This window comes from Pristiophorus japonicus, chromosome 4 (assembly GCF_044704955.1).
Source record: "Pristiophorus japonicus isolate sPriJap1 chromosome 4, sPriJap1.hap1, whole genome shotgun sequence".
Taxonomy (NCBI): domain Eukaryota; kingdom Metazoa; phylum Chordata; class Chondrichthyes; family Pristiophoridae; genus Pristiophorus; species Pristiophorus japonicus.
Window position 1 is genome coordinate 85,670,590 of NC_091980.1, and position 20,814 is coordinate 85,691,403.

Consider the following 20,814-nt stretch of genomic DNA (forward strand, 5'->3'; position numbering starts at 1 on the left):
CTAAGTTAGTTTGGAGTAAGTTTTCACTGACGAAACTTTGAAAACAGGCGTAAGTGGCCGGACACGCCCCCTTTTGAAAAAAAAAATTCTGTTCCAAAGTGAAACTGTTCTAACTGACTAGAACTGGAGCAAACTAAATGACGAGAATTCCGATTTCTAAGATACTCCGTTCTACACCAGTTGCTCCTAAAAATCAGGAGCAAATCATGTGGAAACTTGGGGCCTATATTCCTAACACAAAAGCAAAATACCGCAGATGCTGGAATCTGGAATAAAAACAGAAAAGGCAGGAAATCTCAGCGGGTCAGATAGCATCTGTGGAGAGAAAGCAGAGTTAACATTTTGGGTCGATGACCCTTCGTCATACAGTATATTCCTAACTTTGCTAATATAACTCGCTTTTGTGTATATTTCTCTCATAGCAAGCGATTCAATGCATGACATTTCTGTCAGATAGATCGGGAATAAACGGTGAGAAATCCACACTGTATCTGGTGTATCTCAATAGTAAAAGATAGACCATTAGCCCCAAGCCATTTGCAGCACAGGCCTGCTTATGGAATCAACTTTTTGTTTTAGGTAATGCTGATATGGTGAATGGGAGAAATGCAGTGCATGGACTTTCAAAAAGTTTTTGACAAGGTGCCACACAGTAGAGTATTGGAGATGATTAAGGGGTATAGAATTAGGAAAAGTGAATTAAAATTAATAAGAATGGAGGAAACAAGAGAATATGAGTTAAGGGTAGCTTCTCAGATTGGTTGAAAATGGATTGCAGGGTCCCAGAGAGTTCAGTTCAGAGACCACTTCTGTTCACTCTGTACATAAATGATTTGGATATACAGTGAGCGAGTGGTATCCAAATATGCAGACGATACTAAAATAGGAGGCATAATAAACTATACAGAATATTAAAGGAAGCTGCAAGGGGATATTGATAAGATGGAGGAATGGGCAAAATAGTGTCAGCTGAGATTCACTAAATGTGAGGTCATACATATTGATTTGATAGGTGTTCAAAATTATGAAGGGATAGGACAAAATAGTTAGAAATAGACTGTTTTCAGTGGTTATGAGGACTAGAAAGAGAGGACATATACAAAATGAGATTAAGAGATTTAGGTGAGAGCAGGAGGAATTCCACCCCCTATAGAGGGTTATGAGACTGAGCAATGTTAGTAATTCAAACAGAGAACATGTCAACATTTACTAGATTAGGTAGGTGCTTGAAGGAAAGGGGTATAAAGGGATAATCAAAATGGAGGCAAAGAACAACCCAACTCAAACATGAAGTGACCTGACTAATTAAATATACAACCTTTAAAGTTCAGATATTTTTCTGAGTTATCATAGGACACTGGATTGTCATTTTATTGCTCTTTATATTAATTATATTGAGCCCAAGTGCACAATGTCCTCGGTTCAGATGTCCAGAATGTATCTATCAAGATACCAAAAGCCAGAAACACATGCGCACGCAATAATGATAGTTAACCTCATATCACACTTGCGTGGAAGACTGGTAGATGCTAATGTACAAGTCGAAACATCTAAACTGATAAAAATTAGATTTCCATATTAAGTAGTTTAATAATTAACTTTGCATCAGGATCTGCTAAATAATTAAATTAATCTTGAGCTGTAAATGTTCACATGGGTTAGATTTAGCCTGAGAGATTTAGGAGGGCATAGAAAATGGTTGCAAGCTTTTTTTTAAGGCTGCATATAGTGGCACAAGTCCCGGCCACAATGGAGATGACTGGCTAATTTCCTTGTCAATCACGCCCAAGACCGCACTTCTGCAAGTAACTGGAGTTGATGTACCGCACATAATTTGTATCATATAACTATCCTGTACTCACTGCATTTTACTGGAGAAATAATCCTGCTGTACTCAGAAGACTCTGCTGTAGTTTCGGTCATGAGTTTAGAGACACTGCAAATAAACAAGTCCCGTCCTCCTGCAACTCATTGGCTGACAGTGGTGTCAATATTTATTAAAAAAAAATCATTCTTGGGATGTGGGCTCACTGTGAGGCCAGCATTTATTGCCTATCCTTAGTTGCCCCGAGACAGGTTTGATACAACTGAGTGGTCACTTCAGAGGGCAGTTGAAAGTCATATATAGATATAATATACCTAGCTCATGTCTGTCACACATCAAACTTACTTAGAAGCACTAATCACTCATTGACTTGTAGCCTGAAACCTGCAAACTACTTTACAATCTACAAATTCCCTGGTGAAACAAACACAGGCTTGGACCAATTACAGTTTGTGGCTTTAAAGAAACCTCCACCTAAACTGAAGAAAACATAGTACAGGACATAATATTCAATCCTGTCCTTAAAATGTGTGATTTAACGTAACCTCGGTCACTTAACAAGAGATCCACTAGTATATACAAATGTGCATACAAAAATATACTCTGGATAAAGGATTTAAATGTCCATCAACAAGAGTGGCTGACCGAGACCTTAAGGACATAGCTCCTAGACTGGGCTCGGGGAGGGTGGTGAGAGAACCAACATGAGGGAAAAACCAACTTGACCTCGTCCTCACCAATCTTCCTGTTGCAGATGCATCTGTCCATGATAGTGTTGGTAGAAGTGACCACCGCACAGTCCTTGTGGAGATAAAATCGCGTCATCACACTGAGGACATCCTCAATCGTGTTGCATGGCACTATCAGTGTGCTAAATGAGATAGATTAACAGATGCAGCATTTCAAAACTGGGTATTCATGAGGCGATGTGGGCCATCAACAGCAACAAAATTACATTCCACCACAACCTGTAAGCACATCGCTCGGCACATCCCTCACTCTACCATTACCATCAAGCAGGGGACCAATCCTGATTCAATGAGGAGTGTAGAAGAGCATGCCAGGAACAGAACCAGCTGTACCTAAAAATGAGGTGTTAACCTGGTGAAGCCACAACACAGGACTACATGCATGCAAAGCAGCATGCTATAGACAGGGCTAAGCAATTCCACAAGCAATGGATCAGATCAAGGCTCTGCAGTTCTGCCACATCCAGTTGTGAATGATGGTGGACAATTAAACAACTAACACCAGGGGCGTGGGGGGGGGGGGGGGGGCGAAACCATAAATATCTCCTTCCTCAACAATAGAGCCCAGCAAGTGATTGCAAAAGGCACGCGTTCATAACCATCTTCAATCAGAAGTGCCAAGTGGATGATCCATCTCTGCCTTCTTCCGAGATCCCCACCATCACAGATGCCAATCTTCAGCCAATTCAATGCACTCCATGTGAAATCAAGAAACGGCTGAGCGCACTGGATTCAGCAAAGGCTATGGGTCCAGACAATATCTCGGCTGTAGTGCTGAAGACCGTTGCTCCAGAACTAGCCGCGCCTCTAGCCAAGCAGTTCCAGTATAGCTACAACACTGGCATCTACCAGACAAAGGGGAAAATTGCCCAGGTATATACTGTCAACAGAAAGCAAAACAAATACAATTCCGTCAAATACCACCCCATCAGCCTACTCTCAATCATAAGCAAAGTGATGGACAGTATCATCGACAGTACTATCAAACAGCACTTACTCACCAATGCTCAGTTTAGCTTTCACCAGGATCACTCGGCTCCAGACTTCATTACAGCCTTAGTACAAACATGGACAAAAGGGCTGAATTCCAGGGGTGAAGTGAGAGCGACTGTCCTTAACATTAAGGCAGCATTTGACCGAGTGTGGCGTCAAGGAGCCCTAGTAAAATTGAAGTCAAAGGGAATCCGGGGAAAACTCCCCACTGGCCGGAATGATACCTCGCACAAAGGAAGATGGTTGTGGTTGTTGGAGGCTAATCATCTCAGCCCTAGAATAGCAATGCAGGAGTTCCTTAGAGCAGTGTCCTCGGCTCAACAACCATCTTCAGCTGCTTCAATTACCTTCCCTCCATCACAAGATCAGAAGTGGGGATGTTTGCTAACGATTGCAGTGTTCAGTTCCATTTGCAATTCCATCAATAATAAAGCCGTGCCCACATGCATCAAGACCTGGGCAACATCCAGGCTTGGGCTGATATGTGGCATGTAACATTCGTGCCACACAAGTGTCAGCAATGACCAAATTTAAAGATTAATAATTTGAATTTCAATAGTGCATTTTACGACTTTAGGATATCCCATAGTGCTTTGCAGCTAATATGTACTTTTGAAATCACTGTACAGAAACTGGCAGCCAATTTTGCGCACAGCAAGGTCCCACAAACAACAATGTGATAATGGCCAGATAGTCTGGGTTTTTTTTAAATCAATGTTGGTTAAGGGATAAATATTGGCCAGGACAACGAGCAGCACTTGCCTGCTCATCTTCAAAATAGTGTCAGGGGATATTTTAAGTCCACCTGAGGGCAGATTTGCTTTAAAATCTGATCCAAAAGACGGCACCTCAGACAGCTCAGCACTCCCTCAGCACTGCATTAGAGTGCCAGCCTAGATTTTCTGACTTGGTGGCTAGAGTGCTACCACTGAGCCATGACCGACACATCAGACACAATCAACAAATAAGAGGGCAATTCCTCCAGTTGAAACAAAGCTAGATGACGCAAATGACAACATATGCAGCTATAGATAGAATTTGTTAAATACCTCAGCCAATAAAAAGTATACGATGCACTAACCAGTTAAGAAAGATAGCTCATGATTCGTGCGATATATATATCAAGAATTCATAATTTCCGTGCTCTATGCAATTTTTTGGTTTTTCCACTGTGGCAACACTTAATTGTACAGATTTTTAGGTTGCTGTCAACTCACCTCAGCTTTGATGAATGTGCACATGACCAATCCATTAAGCCTAATCAACTCAGAAGGTCACCAATTTTTGTTGTACTCCTAGCTCAGTATCATCGAAATTACGGCACAGGATGTTGCCATTAAGGCCACCTGTGAGAGTGCAATCTTTTCAACTGGTACGATCTCATCTAATCCCATTTCTCTTGTGTTTCATGTATCCTCTATATTGTTCCTTTTCAAATTCCTTCTAAATTAGATTATAGTGTGTCTCAATGGCCACTCGTGATAAAGCATTCCTCTTCTAATAATGCTCTGAAAAAATGTCTTACTTTCCCCTTTTCTCTTCTGGAGGGTCTATAACCCATTACCAATTCACCAACAAATAGGAAAAATCTCTCGGTATTTACTCTCCAAAGCTTTTCCTTTAAAGTCCTCTATTAATCTAATGAAAAAGCTGAAATTTCTCAGCTTTTTCATAATTATAACTCATTTCTGGTATAGTTCTTTGCTGTAACCTTTCCATGGCTCAGATATTCTGCCTGCACTTAAGTACCTAGATCTGAATGCAATACTCCATCCAACTATAGTCTAAACAATATCACTTCTTTACTTTTATATTCAATGTCCCTATGTACAAAACTCACAATTGCTTGCATGGCCTTTTCTACCTGCACTTTTATCTTTTAAGATCCAAGCATCTGCAGCATGACATCTCTCGGCTTCCATAAGAATCTTACCATTTAGAGTACATTTCCTTTCACTGATTTTTTTCCCCCCTACCCACAAAACAAACATCACATTTTGATGCATTGAACTGCATCTGCTCAGTGCACCAATCCATGTTCCCTTGCAACCTTCCCCCCCTCCCTCAGTTTGCTCTGCTCCTATTTTGGCATCAGAAAACTTCAGTATCATTCCTTCTGTGTCTATGTCCAAACCATTTATAATTAAATTGAAAACAAGTGGCCCCAACATGGATACTAAGGCACACTACTAGTCTCATTACACCAATCTGAAAAATATCCATTTACAACTACTTTTTGCTTCCAGTCCCATAACCATCTGTCTATCCATTTCTCTTAAATACATGAGCTTTAATTTTGTAAACAATCTCTTATAAACCCCTTCAGAAAATCCCCATGTACAATATAAACCACATCCTCTATCTATATACTGATTTCCTTGAATCATTCAAGTAAAATTAGCATTGACCAAATATATTAAATGTTCACTTATTTCATTCTGTATCATGTACTCTAAAAGCTATCCATTTCTATGCAAGCCTAACTGGCCTATAATTTCCTGGTTTATCCCATCCTCTTTATTGAACAGGGGGAGACAAATCACCTTCCAGTCCTTTGACAATTCGAATTGCTCAAAGTTTTGAAAATGTTAGCAAGTGCCTCAGCTACTTCCCTGACTTCCTTCAGTAATCTGGGACGAATACCATCTGGGCCAGAAACACCTCAATTTTTAGTCCTATTAAATAAAATGCACAGTCTTCCAGATATATAACAGTCAGTCTTTCCATTCTGAAGTCCCTCACATATAAATACTACTAAAATGGGCAAGATTTCTCAGATCACATAGTTTTATGAAATTATCTTCTAGTTAACGATGTTGAACTTGACCATATAAGGCCAGGAAGATACTAGACTTGATCCCTGATCTAAGCTGAGTTATATAATCTCAGCAGTGTGTTGCTATAATGGAGCTCAGCATCCCTAGATTTGGGGGGGGGGGGGGGTAATAACGGACATCTCATGCAGTTCCCACTCCTGAATACCATCAAATAATACCAATTAAATATAAGGCAAGGACAGGATCAGGATCATCTGTGATGGCTCCCCACATAATCAAATCCTAGCAACGCTCACTGTTCAGGCTTGTAAAAGAAGAATGCACTCGAGGTACTGAAGAAAAATCATTACTCATGGAACGATACCCCTGTATGACCAGCAAACGCAAGGACAGAAAGGAGGATAAAATTAAACAAGATATCCCCTAAAAGTTAATGAACAATTACACTGATACTTTGCAGGACATGGGTACCAACTGGTAAAACGGAAATTCAGAACTGATGTCAGGAAGCACTACTTGACACAAAAGGATCAATAAATGAAATGATCTTCCAGATAGGAGAGTGAAGGCAAAAACTGAATTCATTCAAGGAGCAGTTAGAATGCTGTAAGGGGAAAAGATGATCATAGATTTCTATGGCCAAATGAGCTGAATGACTTCCATTAACTGAACTTAGCTTTATGAAACTTTAGTAAATTTAGGACGACTCAGCAGTTTCTATAGTTGGAGACAATAGGCATGTATGTCTTTATAGCAAATTATATTCTGCTCATAGGAAGAAACTACTGAAATTAGCAGTTAAACAAATTGGAAGCTGAAATCAAAAGACTGGAAAATTAGCTGGTGCTCTTCATCCAATTAACCAAAATTAAAACCAATGTACATGCGAAATGGAGTTCCCTGCTGAAAACAAAAGCAACTCAGCAACTTCAGCTAATGGAAACCTTAGTATACAATTGCAACTATTAGAATGCAAGACTGATGGGCTCCAACAAACTGAATGAGGAATTGGGAGATATTTTATTCTGTCAAGACTTGCAGGCAAAAGTCTCTACCAGCTGCAATCTCTGATGTTTTGAACTGCATTGGAGTATGTAGCAGCAATCGTACCTCTCCCACCTTCTCAGAGTTACACTTAAAAGCCAATCCATGTCCATGTAGGAGGCCCACCTAAATTTGAAATGGGAGATCATAAAATCTTTATACTAAAGTAACTTAATTTTAATCAACTTCTGTACTTGATAGAGCATTGCATAATATTTGACTTAAAATATCTTCACAGAATTGTCCTTCATTGGATAAAATCCAAGACGTTCACTACTATATTTCAAAATTACCGCATAAATTGGTTGCCATGTCACAACAGTGGCTACACTTCAAAAGTACTTCAACAGCCATGGAAGCACTTTGAAATGTCCAGAGGTCATGAAATGTGCTATAGAACTGCAAGTACAGGTAGTTATTGTGGGCAATGGCTACTGTACCATATCTCCACTCAGAATTTCAAAAATTTTGATATTAAAGTTAACATTTCCATGTTTTTTGATTATTGTTCTGTTATTCTTACTTAAAAAAAAATCAGGCTACATTAGCTTCCTTCTACTCTAGTGGAATACTTTTCAATTTCATAGTGTACAGTATTCAACATAGAAGTAGTTTACAAATAACAGATGGAGGGGAAAGGAGTTATTGCTTTATAGTCACATCAATAGAGGAATGAGAATTGGTACAAGAGCCCAATTGTATACTAGCTATTTAATTTTAATACAATTTGATTGCCATGGAATGTCTACCAGATACTTCAATTGAGAGTAAACAGCCCAACAACAAAAATACAGTAATCGTGATTGGGGACTTAACAGGACAGGTCATAAAATTGAAGCAAAGGCCCAAACATGCAAAAATACAACTGCTTGTACTTTCCTAATAGTTAAATTAAGTTGCATAGTTTATTCATAGTGATGAGGACTACTTTCCTACTTCAATACAAACCACTACAACTTAATGCAGAAAGCACTCATTTCTGACGACCAACTTAAATTTTCAGCTTCGTGATTCACTAGGATTCGTCAGAACAAATATTTTCAGACTGCAAATTGACCAATGCAGTACCAACAATTCAGTTCCAGAAGAACACAAGAACAGAAGAAATAGAAGCAGGAGTAGGCCATTTGGCTCCTCGAACCTGTTCCGTCATTCAATAAGATCATGGCTGATCTGGTCATGGACTCAGCTCCACTTCCCTGCCCAATCCCCATAACCCTTTATTCCCTTATAGCTGAAAAATCTGTCTATCTCCGCCTTAAATATATTCAATGATCCAGTCGCCACAGCTATCTGGGACAGAGAATTCCATAGATTTACAACCCTCAGAAGAAATTTCTCCTCTTCTCAGTTTTAAATGGGCTGCCCCTTATTCTAAGACTATGTCCTCTAGTTTTAGTTTCCCCTATGAGTGGAAATATCCTCTCTGCTTCTTTCAACTTCGTCAAATGCAGAGCTGAAGTATGAAGCAGGTCCCATTCCTGCTTCTCATTGGCAAACTATTTAGTCCCAATGAGTAAGGGAGCAAATAATTTTAACCTGGCTGTGTGGCAAAATTAAATATTTTGGAGTTAGGAACATAGGAACAGAAGTAGGCCATTCAGCCCTCAAGTCTGGCGCCATTGAATTAGACAATGGCTGATTTTCATTTACCTGTCTTTGCTCCATAATCCTTAACCCAACAAAAATCTATTGGCCTGAAATTGCGGCCTCTCTGGGTGTGTACGCGACCGACAAGGCCCCACAAGTGCCAGTTCTCTGTGCGCGATATGCATGCGCCGAGAACCGGCACTTGCAAACCGTCAAAATGTCTTTTGTCAGTTCCAACACATCCCCAGGAGAAGGGCCTTCGCAGGCAGAGATTTGGGCTATTTGCCCAACTGCTGCTCAGCGAATGTCTTTCAAACTCTTACAGCTGGTAAAAGCAGGCAGCGGAAGAGTTCTAAAAGATAGAAAAATAAATGTTGTCAATAATTTTTATATTAACAACTCTGTCCATTGAGGCAAATTTACTTTTATCCTTATTAAAACATATCTTAAAATAATTTATTATTAATGTCTAAAACATTTATTAATTCAATTTCAATTAATTTTAAATATGTGAAGTGTTTATTAAATTTATTTTAAATGTTTGTTTTTGGGGTAACTCCATAGAAATAGTGATTGCAGTATAAACAGAGATCAGCATTACTGTGAATGGGGATACTCCATTTTAATTGGTTGGTCTGGCCCACGTGATCCCAGGCTGCACTTACGCTAATGGATTACGTGGGCCCCTACACTGAACTGCGAATGGAGGACTCGAAGCTCAAGTCTATGTTCCTCTGGGACCACCAAGTACCTTTGTAAAAAAAAATTTGGTCGGAGGCACCGCCAGTAGGAACCGTCTGTAGGAAGCCTCCAACCGCAATTTCTGGGCCATAGATCTTAGGTCTTGAAAATTTCAATTAACATCCAGTCTTTTGGGGAACGAGTTCCAGATTTCCACTAACCTGTGGAAAAAGTGCTTCTTGATTTTACTTCTAAATGACCTAGCTCTAATGTTAAGATTATGCCTTCTTGTTGTGGATTCCCCCACAAGGTTTCTCTGTACACAGCCTACTAAAAATCTTAATGATTTTAAATACGTCGATTAGATCACCCCTCAATCTTATACACTCAAGGGAATACAAGGCAGGTTTATGCAACCTATCCACATAATTTAACCCATTAAGTTGTGGTATCATTCTGATGAAACTAAGCTGTACCCCTTCCAAGGCCAATTGGTGTCTAAAATTGAACAGAGAACTCTCAATGGGATTGAACCATTGTTCCCAACTTGGTGTCATCTGCAATCTTGGATATACAACTCTCTATTCCTCCAAGTCATTAATATATATGGGGAAAAGCTGTTGTGCCCCAATATAGATCTGTCACATGGCACCATGTCACATCAATCCAATCAGACAACAAATTCTTTATCCCTGCACTCGGTCTCCTGCCTCCCAACCAATTACCAACCCATGTCAATTCCACGCGCTCTTAATTTTGATAATAATCTCTTATGCGGAATATTATTGAATGCCTTCCACATAGACATATCACCTATCCACCATGCTAGGGACACCTCAAAAAAATTTAAGTCAGACATGATCAGCCCTTCACAAATCCATGCTGACTCTCTGATCAACTGGTAACTGTCCAAGTGCTCAGTCACTCTTGTCACTGATGGATTCTAGTAACTTTCCCACAGCTGATGTTAAACTGGCAGTTCTGGAGTTATAATAAAAACATAAAATGCTGGAAATACTCAGGTCAGGCAGTTCTACAGTTACTCGGTGTGTCTGTCCCTCCCTTAAATAATGGAGTGACATTTGCAATTTTTCAATCCAATGGAACAACTCTTGAATCTAGAGCGCTTTGTGGAAAATTATTACTAATGCATCTGCAATTTTCTCAACCATTTATTTTAATACTTTATGATGGAGACCATCAGGTCCTGAAGATTTGTCCAACTTAAGTCCCATGATTTTCTCAATCACCATTTTTTTTAAAACTTGCATTAAATCCACCAAGTTCCTCCCCTTAATTTATTTTAGGTTCTCTTGTACTGCTCATATTTTGTCCTCTTCCTCCATTGTGAAAACAGATAGAATGTACTCATTTAACAAGTCTATTTCCTTATTATCCTGCATCCATCCTTATGGGCCCGCATTCCCCTTTACCACTATCTCAATATATTTATAAAAACCTTTGCTGTTAACCTTGCCAGTTTCTTCTTCACATTCACTTTTTGCGCCTATTACTTTCTTCGTATCTTTTTTTTTTGCTTTGTTACAGCTCTCCCGGTGCATCGGATTTCCAGTTCCTTGCATATGTGCAAGTCTTTTATTTTAGTTTCATACTGTCTCTTTCTTACCCCATGGCTCCTTAACTAAACAAAGTGGAACCTTTACCTTTTAGAGATATGTACTGGTTTTATATCTTAACTAAATAGATCTTTGAATAATTCTCATTGTTTGCAAGTTTATCCATCAACAGTTCAGCCCAGGTTAATGTAGTCAATTATTTTTTCTTCCCTTTGAAACTTGGCTTACTTAAATTTAAAATCTTAGTTTGTGGCTCTCCTCCCTCTCAATCATACTATGGTCACGATTCACAAGATGCAGCCTTATCATCAGATTGTTAACTAATTCTGGTTTATTCATCATTAAATTCAATATGGAATGTTCCCTTGTCAGTTTTAAAACATACTGTTCTAGAAAACTGTCCTGAATACATTCTAGAACTTAATTGTCTTTACGACTCGAGCTGATCTGCTTTTCCCTGTCTACATGGAAATTAAAATCTCCCATTACAACCACTTTGCTACGTTTCCTTGATCTGAATTTACGCATCCCTCCACTACATCACTACTATCAGGAGGTCTGTAGGCAACTCCTAGTGAAGTCTTGCATTCTTTGCTGTTCTTCAACTCTAACCATACTGTTTCCACTTCCCAATCACCCTTGCTGAAATCCCTTCTCTCTCAATTGTGTCTTATCACTATTGCTACTCCCCCTCCTTTCTGAATTTCCCTGTCCTTTCTAAAGATCCTATAGCCTGGAATATTTAGCTCCCAATAATTCTCAGGTTGTAACCAGGTCTCTGTAATGGCTACTTCATCATACCTTTCACAGTGAACTTATGCTCCTAACTCACTAGTTTTATTTCTTATGTCTTGTGCATTTGTGTACAAAACTCTTATCTGGGTAACTGTCATCACCCTGCCCATTATGGCCTGCTTTGGTGCACCACCAGTACAGCAATTGTTACTTTCTGCAGAGTTCCAGCTTTATGGCTTAAATGCAGCACAAAGAATTAAGACATTTCACAAAATAACCTGTTGGATCTCCAATAATTCAATGTAAACACGTTACTATACTGCATACTACTGAAGCCTTGGTCTTGAATAAGTTTATTAATATCTTCACTTTTACTTCAGTGAATCAAAATGGCACTCATACTCAAATCGAATTTTTCCATTCTATTAGCCATTCCCTCATATGGGCCGGATTTTCACGAGGTTTACGACTGGGTTTTCGCTGCGATTTGACCCTCTGCGGCGAAAATCCGGTCGTAAAGCCCGGGCGGGATCCTCGGGTACCTGTTTGCGGCGGCGCTTTCAAGTACAGCTGGGGAGAGGTGCGCTGACGTGCAATGACTCAGATTGCGTTTGTGTCTGAGTTTTGGCACTCTCCCGACCTGTATGCCACGCCCAGAATAGCGACATGTCAAAACTGTTCGGTGCAGCCCTGCCAGCAGCGGTAAGTATGAAAACCTGCAAAAAAGGCAAGTTAAAGTTTTTAATTTATTTATTTTTTGCAGCAATTCGATAGATAAGGGTCTTGTAAATGTTTTTGGAATTTCTCTCTTTCTCACCACCCCACCCCCCGCTCCCGGACTAAAGTTGCTGAAACTCGCAGTTTGTGACGCAAATGTTTGTGCAACGCCTCCCTTACCGATGGCGCATGTGTAAAGGCCAAATGCTCGGGCTAAAAGCAGTAGCGCAGCGAAAATGGTAAGTTTCATGTATTGCTATTGTTTGCGCCGAAAGCTGAAAATCCGGCCCAGAGTTGTGTTTTACATTATGCAGTTATATGCACATTAAAACCTCCTCATTGCCATTCTGCTCAACTGGTCCATACTCCTTTGAATGCTATTAATCTCACACTTGTTACTTGGCCATAGAGCTTAGTGTCATCAGCAAGTATTATATTACAAGTACTCTCCAAGTTCCTAATGAATAGCAGAAGCATCTAGTTACTGTCCTGGATAAAACTTTTATTTATTGTCATCACTTGCTTGTTTTCCAAGCTAATTTCCAATCAAACTGGTTAAATTTAACATCGTTTCCAAGAGCTTCAACCTTCTTTAAAAGCCAACAAATGGCACTTTATCACATCTTTTGAAATCTAGGCAAGTGATATCCATTGGAAAACCCTCACCTCAAAACAATTCCAGTGATTTGCGAGGCACAATTTACTGCATCCAGGACAATGCCAGCTATCTCGTGGTCTCTGAACAAAAACAACATCCTGTAAAATGATGGCCCATTTCACTCACCACAGATGCTAGGCTAACTGGTCTATGATTGTCAGGTTTGAATATCTGGAAAACACTTGCTATCCTCTACTACTCACATAGTTATATTTCCTAACTTGATTATTTTTCCCACTCATTTCCTTGAAGATTGTAATATGCATCTTATTTGCTCTAAATGCCCAATGGACATTTATTCGCTAGAGTTCCCTTCAAGATATTATTTACTGATCTCTACACATTACAGATTCATTAGTCAACAAGGCTGTGCTGACATACAATAACTTGGTATTAGAATTGCACTGCACATTGAAACCACACGCACACCGCTTGCAATTAAGCAATAGCTCCTTTTTGGTACATCATTGATTGCCTTGGGTTTACTGTTCCACACAATTACCAGCTAAGCACTGCCAATACTGTATTTTGTACTCTATCTTTTCAGAATATCTTACATTCAGCTTGAATGTTTCAATTAAACTGTTTCAAACCGCCAATAAAAAGAGACACCTATAGCTCTAATTCTTCGCTGATCAAATTTTAGGCAGTGTTCAACATGATATCCTAGTCACACAAGAGAGAACCTTTAGGTTTGCTTACTGAATGCCACAAGACTCAATCTCTTTGAAGTTACTTTATGGCTCATTTTAATTCCTGCAAGTAATTGGAAATAGGGCTCTTGACACAGCTTTTACCGATATATAAAACGGAAAAGAGTGACTAAAGTAAATGTTGGTCCCTTAGAAGATGAGAAGGGGGATTTAATAATGGGAAATGTGGAAATGGCTGAGACCGTAAACAATTATTTTGCTTCGGTCTTCACAGTGGAAGACACAAAAACCATGCCAAATATTGCTGGTCACGGGAATGTGGGAAGGGAGGACCTTGAGATAATCACTATCACTAGGGGGGTAGTGCTGGACAGGCTAATGGGACTGAAGGTAGACAAGCCCCCTGGTCCGGATGAAATGCATCCCAGAGTATTAAAAGAGATGGCGGAAGTTATAGCAGATGCATTCGTTATAATCTACCAAAATTCTCTGGACTCTGGGGAGGTACCAGCGGATTGGAAAGCAGCTAATGTAACGCCTCTGTTTAAAAAAGGGGGCAGACAAAAGGCAGGTAACTATAGGCCGGTTAGTTTAACATCTGTAGTGGGGAAAATGCTTGAAGCTATCATTAAGGAAGAAATAGCAGGACATCTAGATAGGAATAGTGCAATCAAGCAGACGCAACATGGATTCATGAAGGGGAAATCATGTTCAACTAATTTACTGGAATTTTTTGAGGATATAACGAGCATGGTGGATAGAGGTGTACCGATGGATGTGGTGTATTTAGATTTCCAAAAGGCATTCGATAAGGTGCCACACAAAAGGTTACTGCAGAAGATAAAGGTACACGGAGTCAGAGGAAATGTATTAGCATGGATCGAGAATTGGCTGGCTAACAGAAAGCAGAGAGTCGGGATAAATGGGTCCTTTTCGGGTTGGAAATCGGTGGTTAGTGGTGTGCCACAAGGATCGGTGCTGGGACAACTGTTTACAATATACATAGATGACTTGGAAGAGGGGACAGAGTGTAGTGTAACAAAATTTGCAGATGACACTAAAATTAGTGGGAAAGCGGGTTGTGTAGAGGACGCAGAGAGGCTGCAAAGAGATTTAGATAGGTTAAGCGAATGGGCTAAGGTTTGGCAGATGGAATACAATGTCGGAAAGTGTGAGGTCATCCACCTTGGAAAAGAAAACAGTAAAAGGGAATATTATTTGAATGGGGAGAAATTACAACATGCTGCGGTGCAGAGGGACCTGGGGGTCCTTGTGCATGAATCCCAAAAAGTTAGTTTGCAGGTAATCAGGAAGGCAAATGGAATGTTGGCCTTCATTGCGAGAGGGATGGAGTACAAAAGCAGGGAGGTCCTGCTGCAACTGTATAGGGTATTGGTGAGGCCGCACCTGGAGTACTGCATGCAGTTTTGGTCACCTTTCTTAAGGAAGGATATACTAGCTTTGGAGGGGGTACAGAGACGATTCACGAGGCTGATTCCGGAGATGAGGGGGTTACCTTATGATGATAGATTGAGTAGACTGGGTCTTTACTCGTTGGAGTTCAGAAGGATGAGGGGTGATCTTATAGAAACATTTAAAATAATGAAAGGGATAGACAAGATAGAGGCAGAGAGGTTGTTTCCACTGGTCAGGGAGACTAGAACTAGGGGGCACAGCCTCAAAATACGGGGGAGCCAATTTAAAACAGAGTTGAGAAGGAATTTCTTCTCCCAGAGGGTTGTGAATCTGTGGAATTCTCTGCCCAAGGAAGCAGTTGAGGCTAGCTCATTGAATGTATTCAAATCACAGATAGATAGATTTTTAACCAATAAGGGAATTAAGGGTTATGGGGAGCGGGCGGGTAAGTGGAGCGGAGTCCACGGCCAGATCAGCTATGATCTTTTTGAATGGCGGAGCAGGCTCAAGGGGCTAGATGGCCTACTCCTGTTCCTAATTCTTATGTTCTTATGTAACAATCAAGTATCACTTAGAAGCTACTTGCCCAACAGGACAGGTTGATTTATTCATTTTTGTTTTTAAAAAACGTGTAGGTCAAGCACATGCTATATTGTTTCTTGAAGCTTATCTAACCCCATTCATGTGCTAGTGCTTTCCTGCATGCCAGCATTACCTTCTTTGGCATTTAAAGGAGAAAACATAAGAGTGAGAGGGTGTGTTTTCTCGATGTACGCAACAGAATAAAAGCTTTTGTGTATTTAAAAAAGCCAGGGTTCTCATTTACTAATTACGTTCTAGTAATATTAGTTGAAAACTATACAAGTATTATCAGGTGAAAACGAGATTGGACTTCCATCTGCGATATCCTCCATGACCAAATAGCCTGCTGACTCATGAATGGTCATTTGGACAAAATACTGGCCTCGTGGAACTGCATCCCAGCAAGAGTCAATGCCTTCAGAAGAAGAGGAAACAAAAATTGAATTTTTTTAAAAAGTCCTAATTTGTAGGAAATATTTAGAAACTTCCTGTTCTTCACAGTTCAACCATTTTGGATCTCCACACTCAGCTAACATGACAGATTGGGCTCATTAATGAGTACTTCTACAGGAGAAAATATAAATCAGAGGCCCTTTCCATTATGCCAACAGAGAAAAGCACCTAAGCCAAGAAACTTGAATATTAGCTAAATATACCTGACCAATACTGAAGTCTTCCCATTACGGAAAACTGTCAATCAATAGTGTTATTGTCTATGGAATTGCTCACTGCAAGGTCGCACCCATTGTAATTATAAACTCCTCCCACAGCAGAGTTCTGAAATAATGAATCAATGTAAGAAAAAAAATAAACATGTAATATCTTCTAGAAGGAGTGAGTATTAAAAAAGAAAGTGTAGTGAAAGTGAAAAAATCCTCAATACTGAAAGTGTTTGTTAAACACAGACTTCCCCTTTTTCTTTAAAATACCAAAAGTACCAGCTATAAAAAGTAACAAAAAAGAAAAAAAAAGAGAAAAAAATTCACAAAAGGAAAGGACTTATAATAATGAGTCACATTTTATTTTTTAATACTGCCAATGGACACTAATATGTAAACTGTTAGCAACTTTTAAGGTGCGTAAAATTTTAAAGCAAATTAAGCAATAGGCTAATCTGCAGTCACTGTTCCAATAGTAACTAACTCTCCATCTCTGATTAAGAGTACATCATCATTTAATGGCTTGCCATGCCATCAGACTGTTGTACCATTAGTTCTGACCAACGGATGGCAGGGAACATTGCTACCACACATTCAAGACATAGAGCAGTCAAGCTCACGACTGCTAGGAAGTTTAAAACTCCCCTTTAACGGCACAGGCTGAACAGCGTCTAATTTTTTTTTAAAGCTGCTGTTCAAGTGTTCTTCATATTTTGCTCACTGTTGAGTCTGCAAGTCAAAATAAAGCCATCAACAGCCAATAATTACCTCCTGAAATGGAACGACAGCACAATCAAGGTTGTGACACCAAGGAGAAATGCCAACAGGATATCCCATTTGTCTTATTAGTACAGGTTTCAAAATTAAGGCAACAAACAAACATACCAGTCAGCAGCTGAAAAAAGTCACTGACCCACACAGTTTGAAAAACTATATTTTGGGGAATTACAAAAATATTATTATTATACCTTATGCATAGTGCATGTGTTGAAAGTAGTTTGTAAAAGCTCAAAGAACCATCCTGCATGCTCTGAAGTGCAAGAGCATGCACCATCATGTGTTCACGAGCCCATCAGGCCAGTCGTGTATTCACACACACTGCTGAATTTATTGGTCTCAGGTAGATCAATCTTAACTTTTGAGCTGCATCACAAATAGTTAAATCTACGCATCTACAAATGCAATATACAAAATATATAAAAAATAATATATTCTAAATTGTCCCAATTTAAATAGTACTAGATATATAATTTCCTTAATATTTTTAAAGTGTTAAAACATTTTTGTCCATCTTGACATTTGGTAAAATAACAGGATTTCTGCATATTAGCTTCCTGCAAATGTATACAGCATCTGATTTTTGAGCTAATAAGCTTTAAAGATCAATGGAATCAATACTTTCCTTATGTCATTAATATCCACACCCTTTACAAACATATTTGGAATGTATTCTTCTATTGATAAACATTAGAACTCTTAAATCTATTAGCAGACAAAAATAATTTAATGGGTTTCAAGAAGCTAGATGGAACTGGTCTTCATATTAAATTTAAAGGAAAAATAAGGTATCTATTTCAAAAGAATTGCATTCTCCCAACAGCATAAGATCGTGGTTCAATACTGAGTTTGATAAAATCGGGGTTCTGTTTGATCTTATCGGGGGTTAGAATTTGAATTGGGGAAGGGCAAAGGAAGAGAAGTCAGAATACAGGACTCTCAATTTATGGTTACTTTTTTGATGAACATTGAGAAAACGACATTTCTTTACTAGTTAGTAATATAAAATAAATGAAACGTTAGGAATTCATATTAAAGCATTTTATGACATTTTAGACAGCAGTCCTTTGTATTTGAAATCGACACTGTCGACAAGTAGCCGAATTGTAGAGAACATTTTACATCTCCATCTCAACACCATCATTTAATAAATTGCACTTTAACCCAAATAAAGCTTAGGCTTCATAATTGCTCACCTGAAATGGTAAAATATTATCATTCCTCAGCATACTATCTTCCATCCAAGACTTTGGTGGGAAAGCATTGCTGGACCTCGAGTATTTATGCGCCGGGATGTGGTTGCCGGGGAAAGGCTTCTTCATTGGAGAGATAGAATTGAGGGCTGCCATTCCGCCAGTCATCCCTCGGCGGTGATCTCTACCTTGAGATCCACCCCAAACGCCAACACCGCCGCCGGAGCTCCAGGACGACGAAGAGGACGATGAAGGCGATGGGCTTTGGTAGCTGTTCCACGGAGAGGGAGGTTTACTGATGCTGTTAGCCAGATGAGGCAGTTGGTTGAAAGCATTTCTGTGTGGAAACGGTGCTGGATGTGGGCTGGCAGGAGACCTTCTCTGCTGCTGGTGGTGATGATGAGGAGGAGGGGGCGGCGGGTGATGGTGGGGATGGTGATGCTGAGAAAGAGCCATCTGAGGCGAAAAGCTACCTCCGAAGCCGGGACTGACGTGGTGAGGGAAATTTTGGAAAAGCATAGCACCGTTAGCAGAGGGAGCGGGGACTCCCTGGTGGAAGAAATTATCTTCATTGATGGTAGGAGGAGTCATCGCTGCTGACCAGTTGCTGAAACCGGTCAAGGAGGATGTTGACGATGTGAGAGACGGCGTCCCAGTAGTGCCCGCTCCGCCTAGTCCTGAAGAAGGAGCTTCGTGATAATCAAACCCCGACAGGATCGGCGACTCCATCCTCAGCTTCTCCTTGCCGTTGCTGTTGGACACCGAGGTGCTGCCGTTACCGCCGCCGCTCTGATTCTCCTCTTCGGATTTCGGGGACTCGGAGAGTATTACCACTTCAGGAGCAGCCTGATCCAGTCGGGGAGAAAGCTGCTGCTGCTGTTGTTGGGATTTGGATTTTTCTGACAGCAGCAGCTCATCCTGCATGGTCTGGGTAGCCGAGGCAGGAAAAAGCCAAGCCGAACCAGAGGCGGCGGCGCTACAAAAGCCGGCGGCAGCGGCGCTCTGTTGTTGGTGGTGAGGCTGATGATATCTGACTGGAAAAGCTACCTTACTGTTGGTATTATTGGTCTGAACTAGTAAACCGAACCCGTAATCCCCCATCGAGCGTGACGGCCGCACGATTTACCCCCCTTTTCCCTTTTGGTTTTCTTCCTTAAATATATATAAAAAATATAATTAAAAAAGGGGGAAAATGTCGCGTCACCGCCCTTTCGGCACCACTTTTTGCCTCAGAAAATCCAATTAACTGTTTCAAAACCAGCAGCGCTTTTTCCTTTTTTTCCTCGATCGGCTTCCCTCACATACCGAGCCTGGTTATTACATTATATGTATATATAAATATATGTTTATATATCGCCCCCCCCTTTTAAAAAAAAATTACAACAAAAAAAAACTTGCCCCCTTCCCCCGTCTCACACTTCTTACTCTCGTTCGCCTGGATCGACAGACTGAGCGCAATGACAGAGTCGCGAGCTTCTTCCTGTTCGACGGTTTTCAGGCTCCTCCCCTCCTGCCGCCCCATTCGCCCTTCGTTCTGCGCGAAGAGAAGCGGTGACAAGGAGTGAGGAGGGCGGGGACAACACACCGGCTTTCTCTTCCGGTTCGGCAGTTTCAAGGTTCCCCCATCCCCGGCCGACTCGTTTGCATATTTATTTTGCGTCACAAACGGGAAATCCGCACGTGGAGGCTCGCGCGGATTTTAAATGAAAGTTTCAACTGAACCGAACGGCTTGTGTTGAGCGGACAAGCAGAGCAATTGAATGCAAACGGGGTTTTGCTCCTCAGGTTTGTCATAGTTTTTTTTCGTGGAAACGCCACACCGTTGATTGCAAAAATATTCCGCCTCCATGGCACAGTGAAACTAGAAGTGTGTAGTAAAATTCTATCATTACCCTTATGAGTGACATATAAAATGCAAGTCCTCAGTCTCCCATTGATTGAAGAGGTTCAGTCTTTGTTGGTCAATATTTGGCCGACTTCCCCGCCCCCAAATATGTCTGCCACTTACTGTGCCTTGATGCAAAGTCATGTTGAAATATGTCACTACGTTGCAAAAAAAAAATCTCATAACGTTGCTTGCGTGTCGAAAGTGACCTTTTTGCAGCCATCGAGAAAATGTTTATTTCGAAGAGGTGTTCGGTCTTCTAAAATGAAATTATGAAATAAAGATCTAGAACAAGATGTCCTG

General features: G+C 40.4%; 1 protein-coding gene across 3 annotated transcripts in view; it reads right to left on the reverse strand.

Annotated features, from left to right (window-relative positions):
- The window catches only part of cpeb4b (cytoplasmic polyadenylation element binding protein 4b), a 136,461-nt gene extending 116,462 nt beyond the window's left edge, over positions 1–19,999 (reverse strand). For all 3 annotated transcript variants that reach the window (XR_011593016.1, XM_070878402.1, XM_070878401.1), the window contains exon 1: positions 18,630–19,999. Coding sequence is in view for 2 of the 3 variants with exons in the window: in XM_070878402.1 (XP_070734503.1) it covers positions 18,630–19,727 (1,098 nt within the window). In the remaining variant the exon portion in view is untranslated. The remainder of the gene's footprint in view (positions 1–18,629) is intronic.
- Positions 20,000–20,814: the final 815 nt, after the last annotated feature.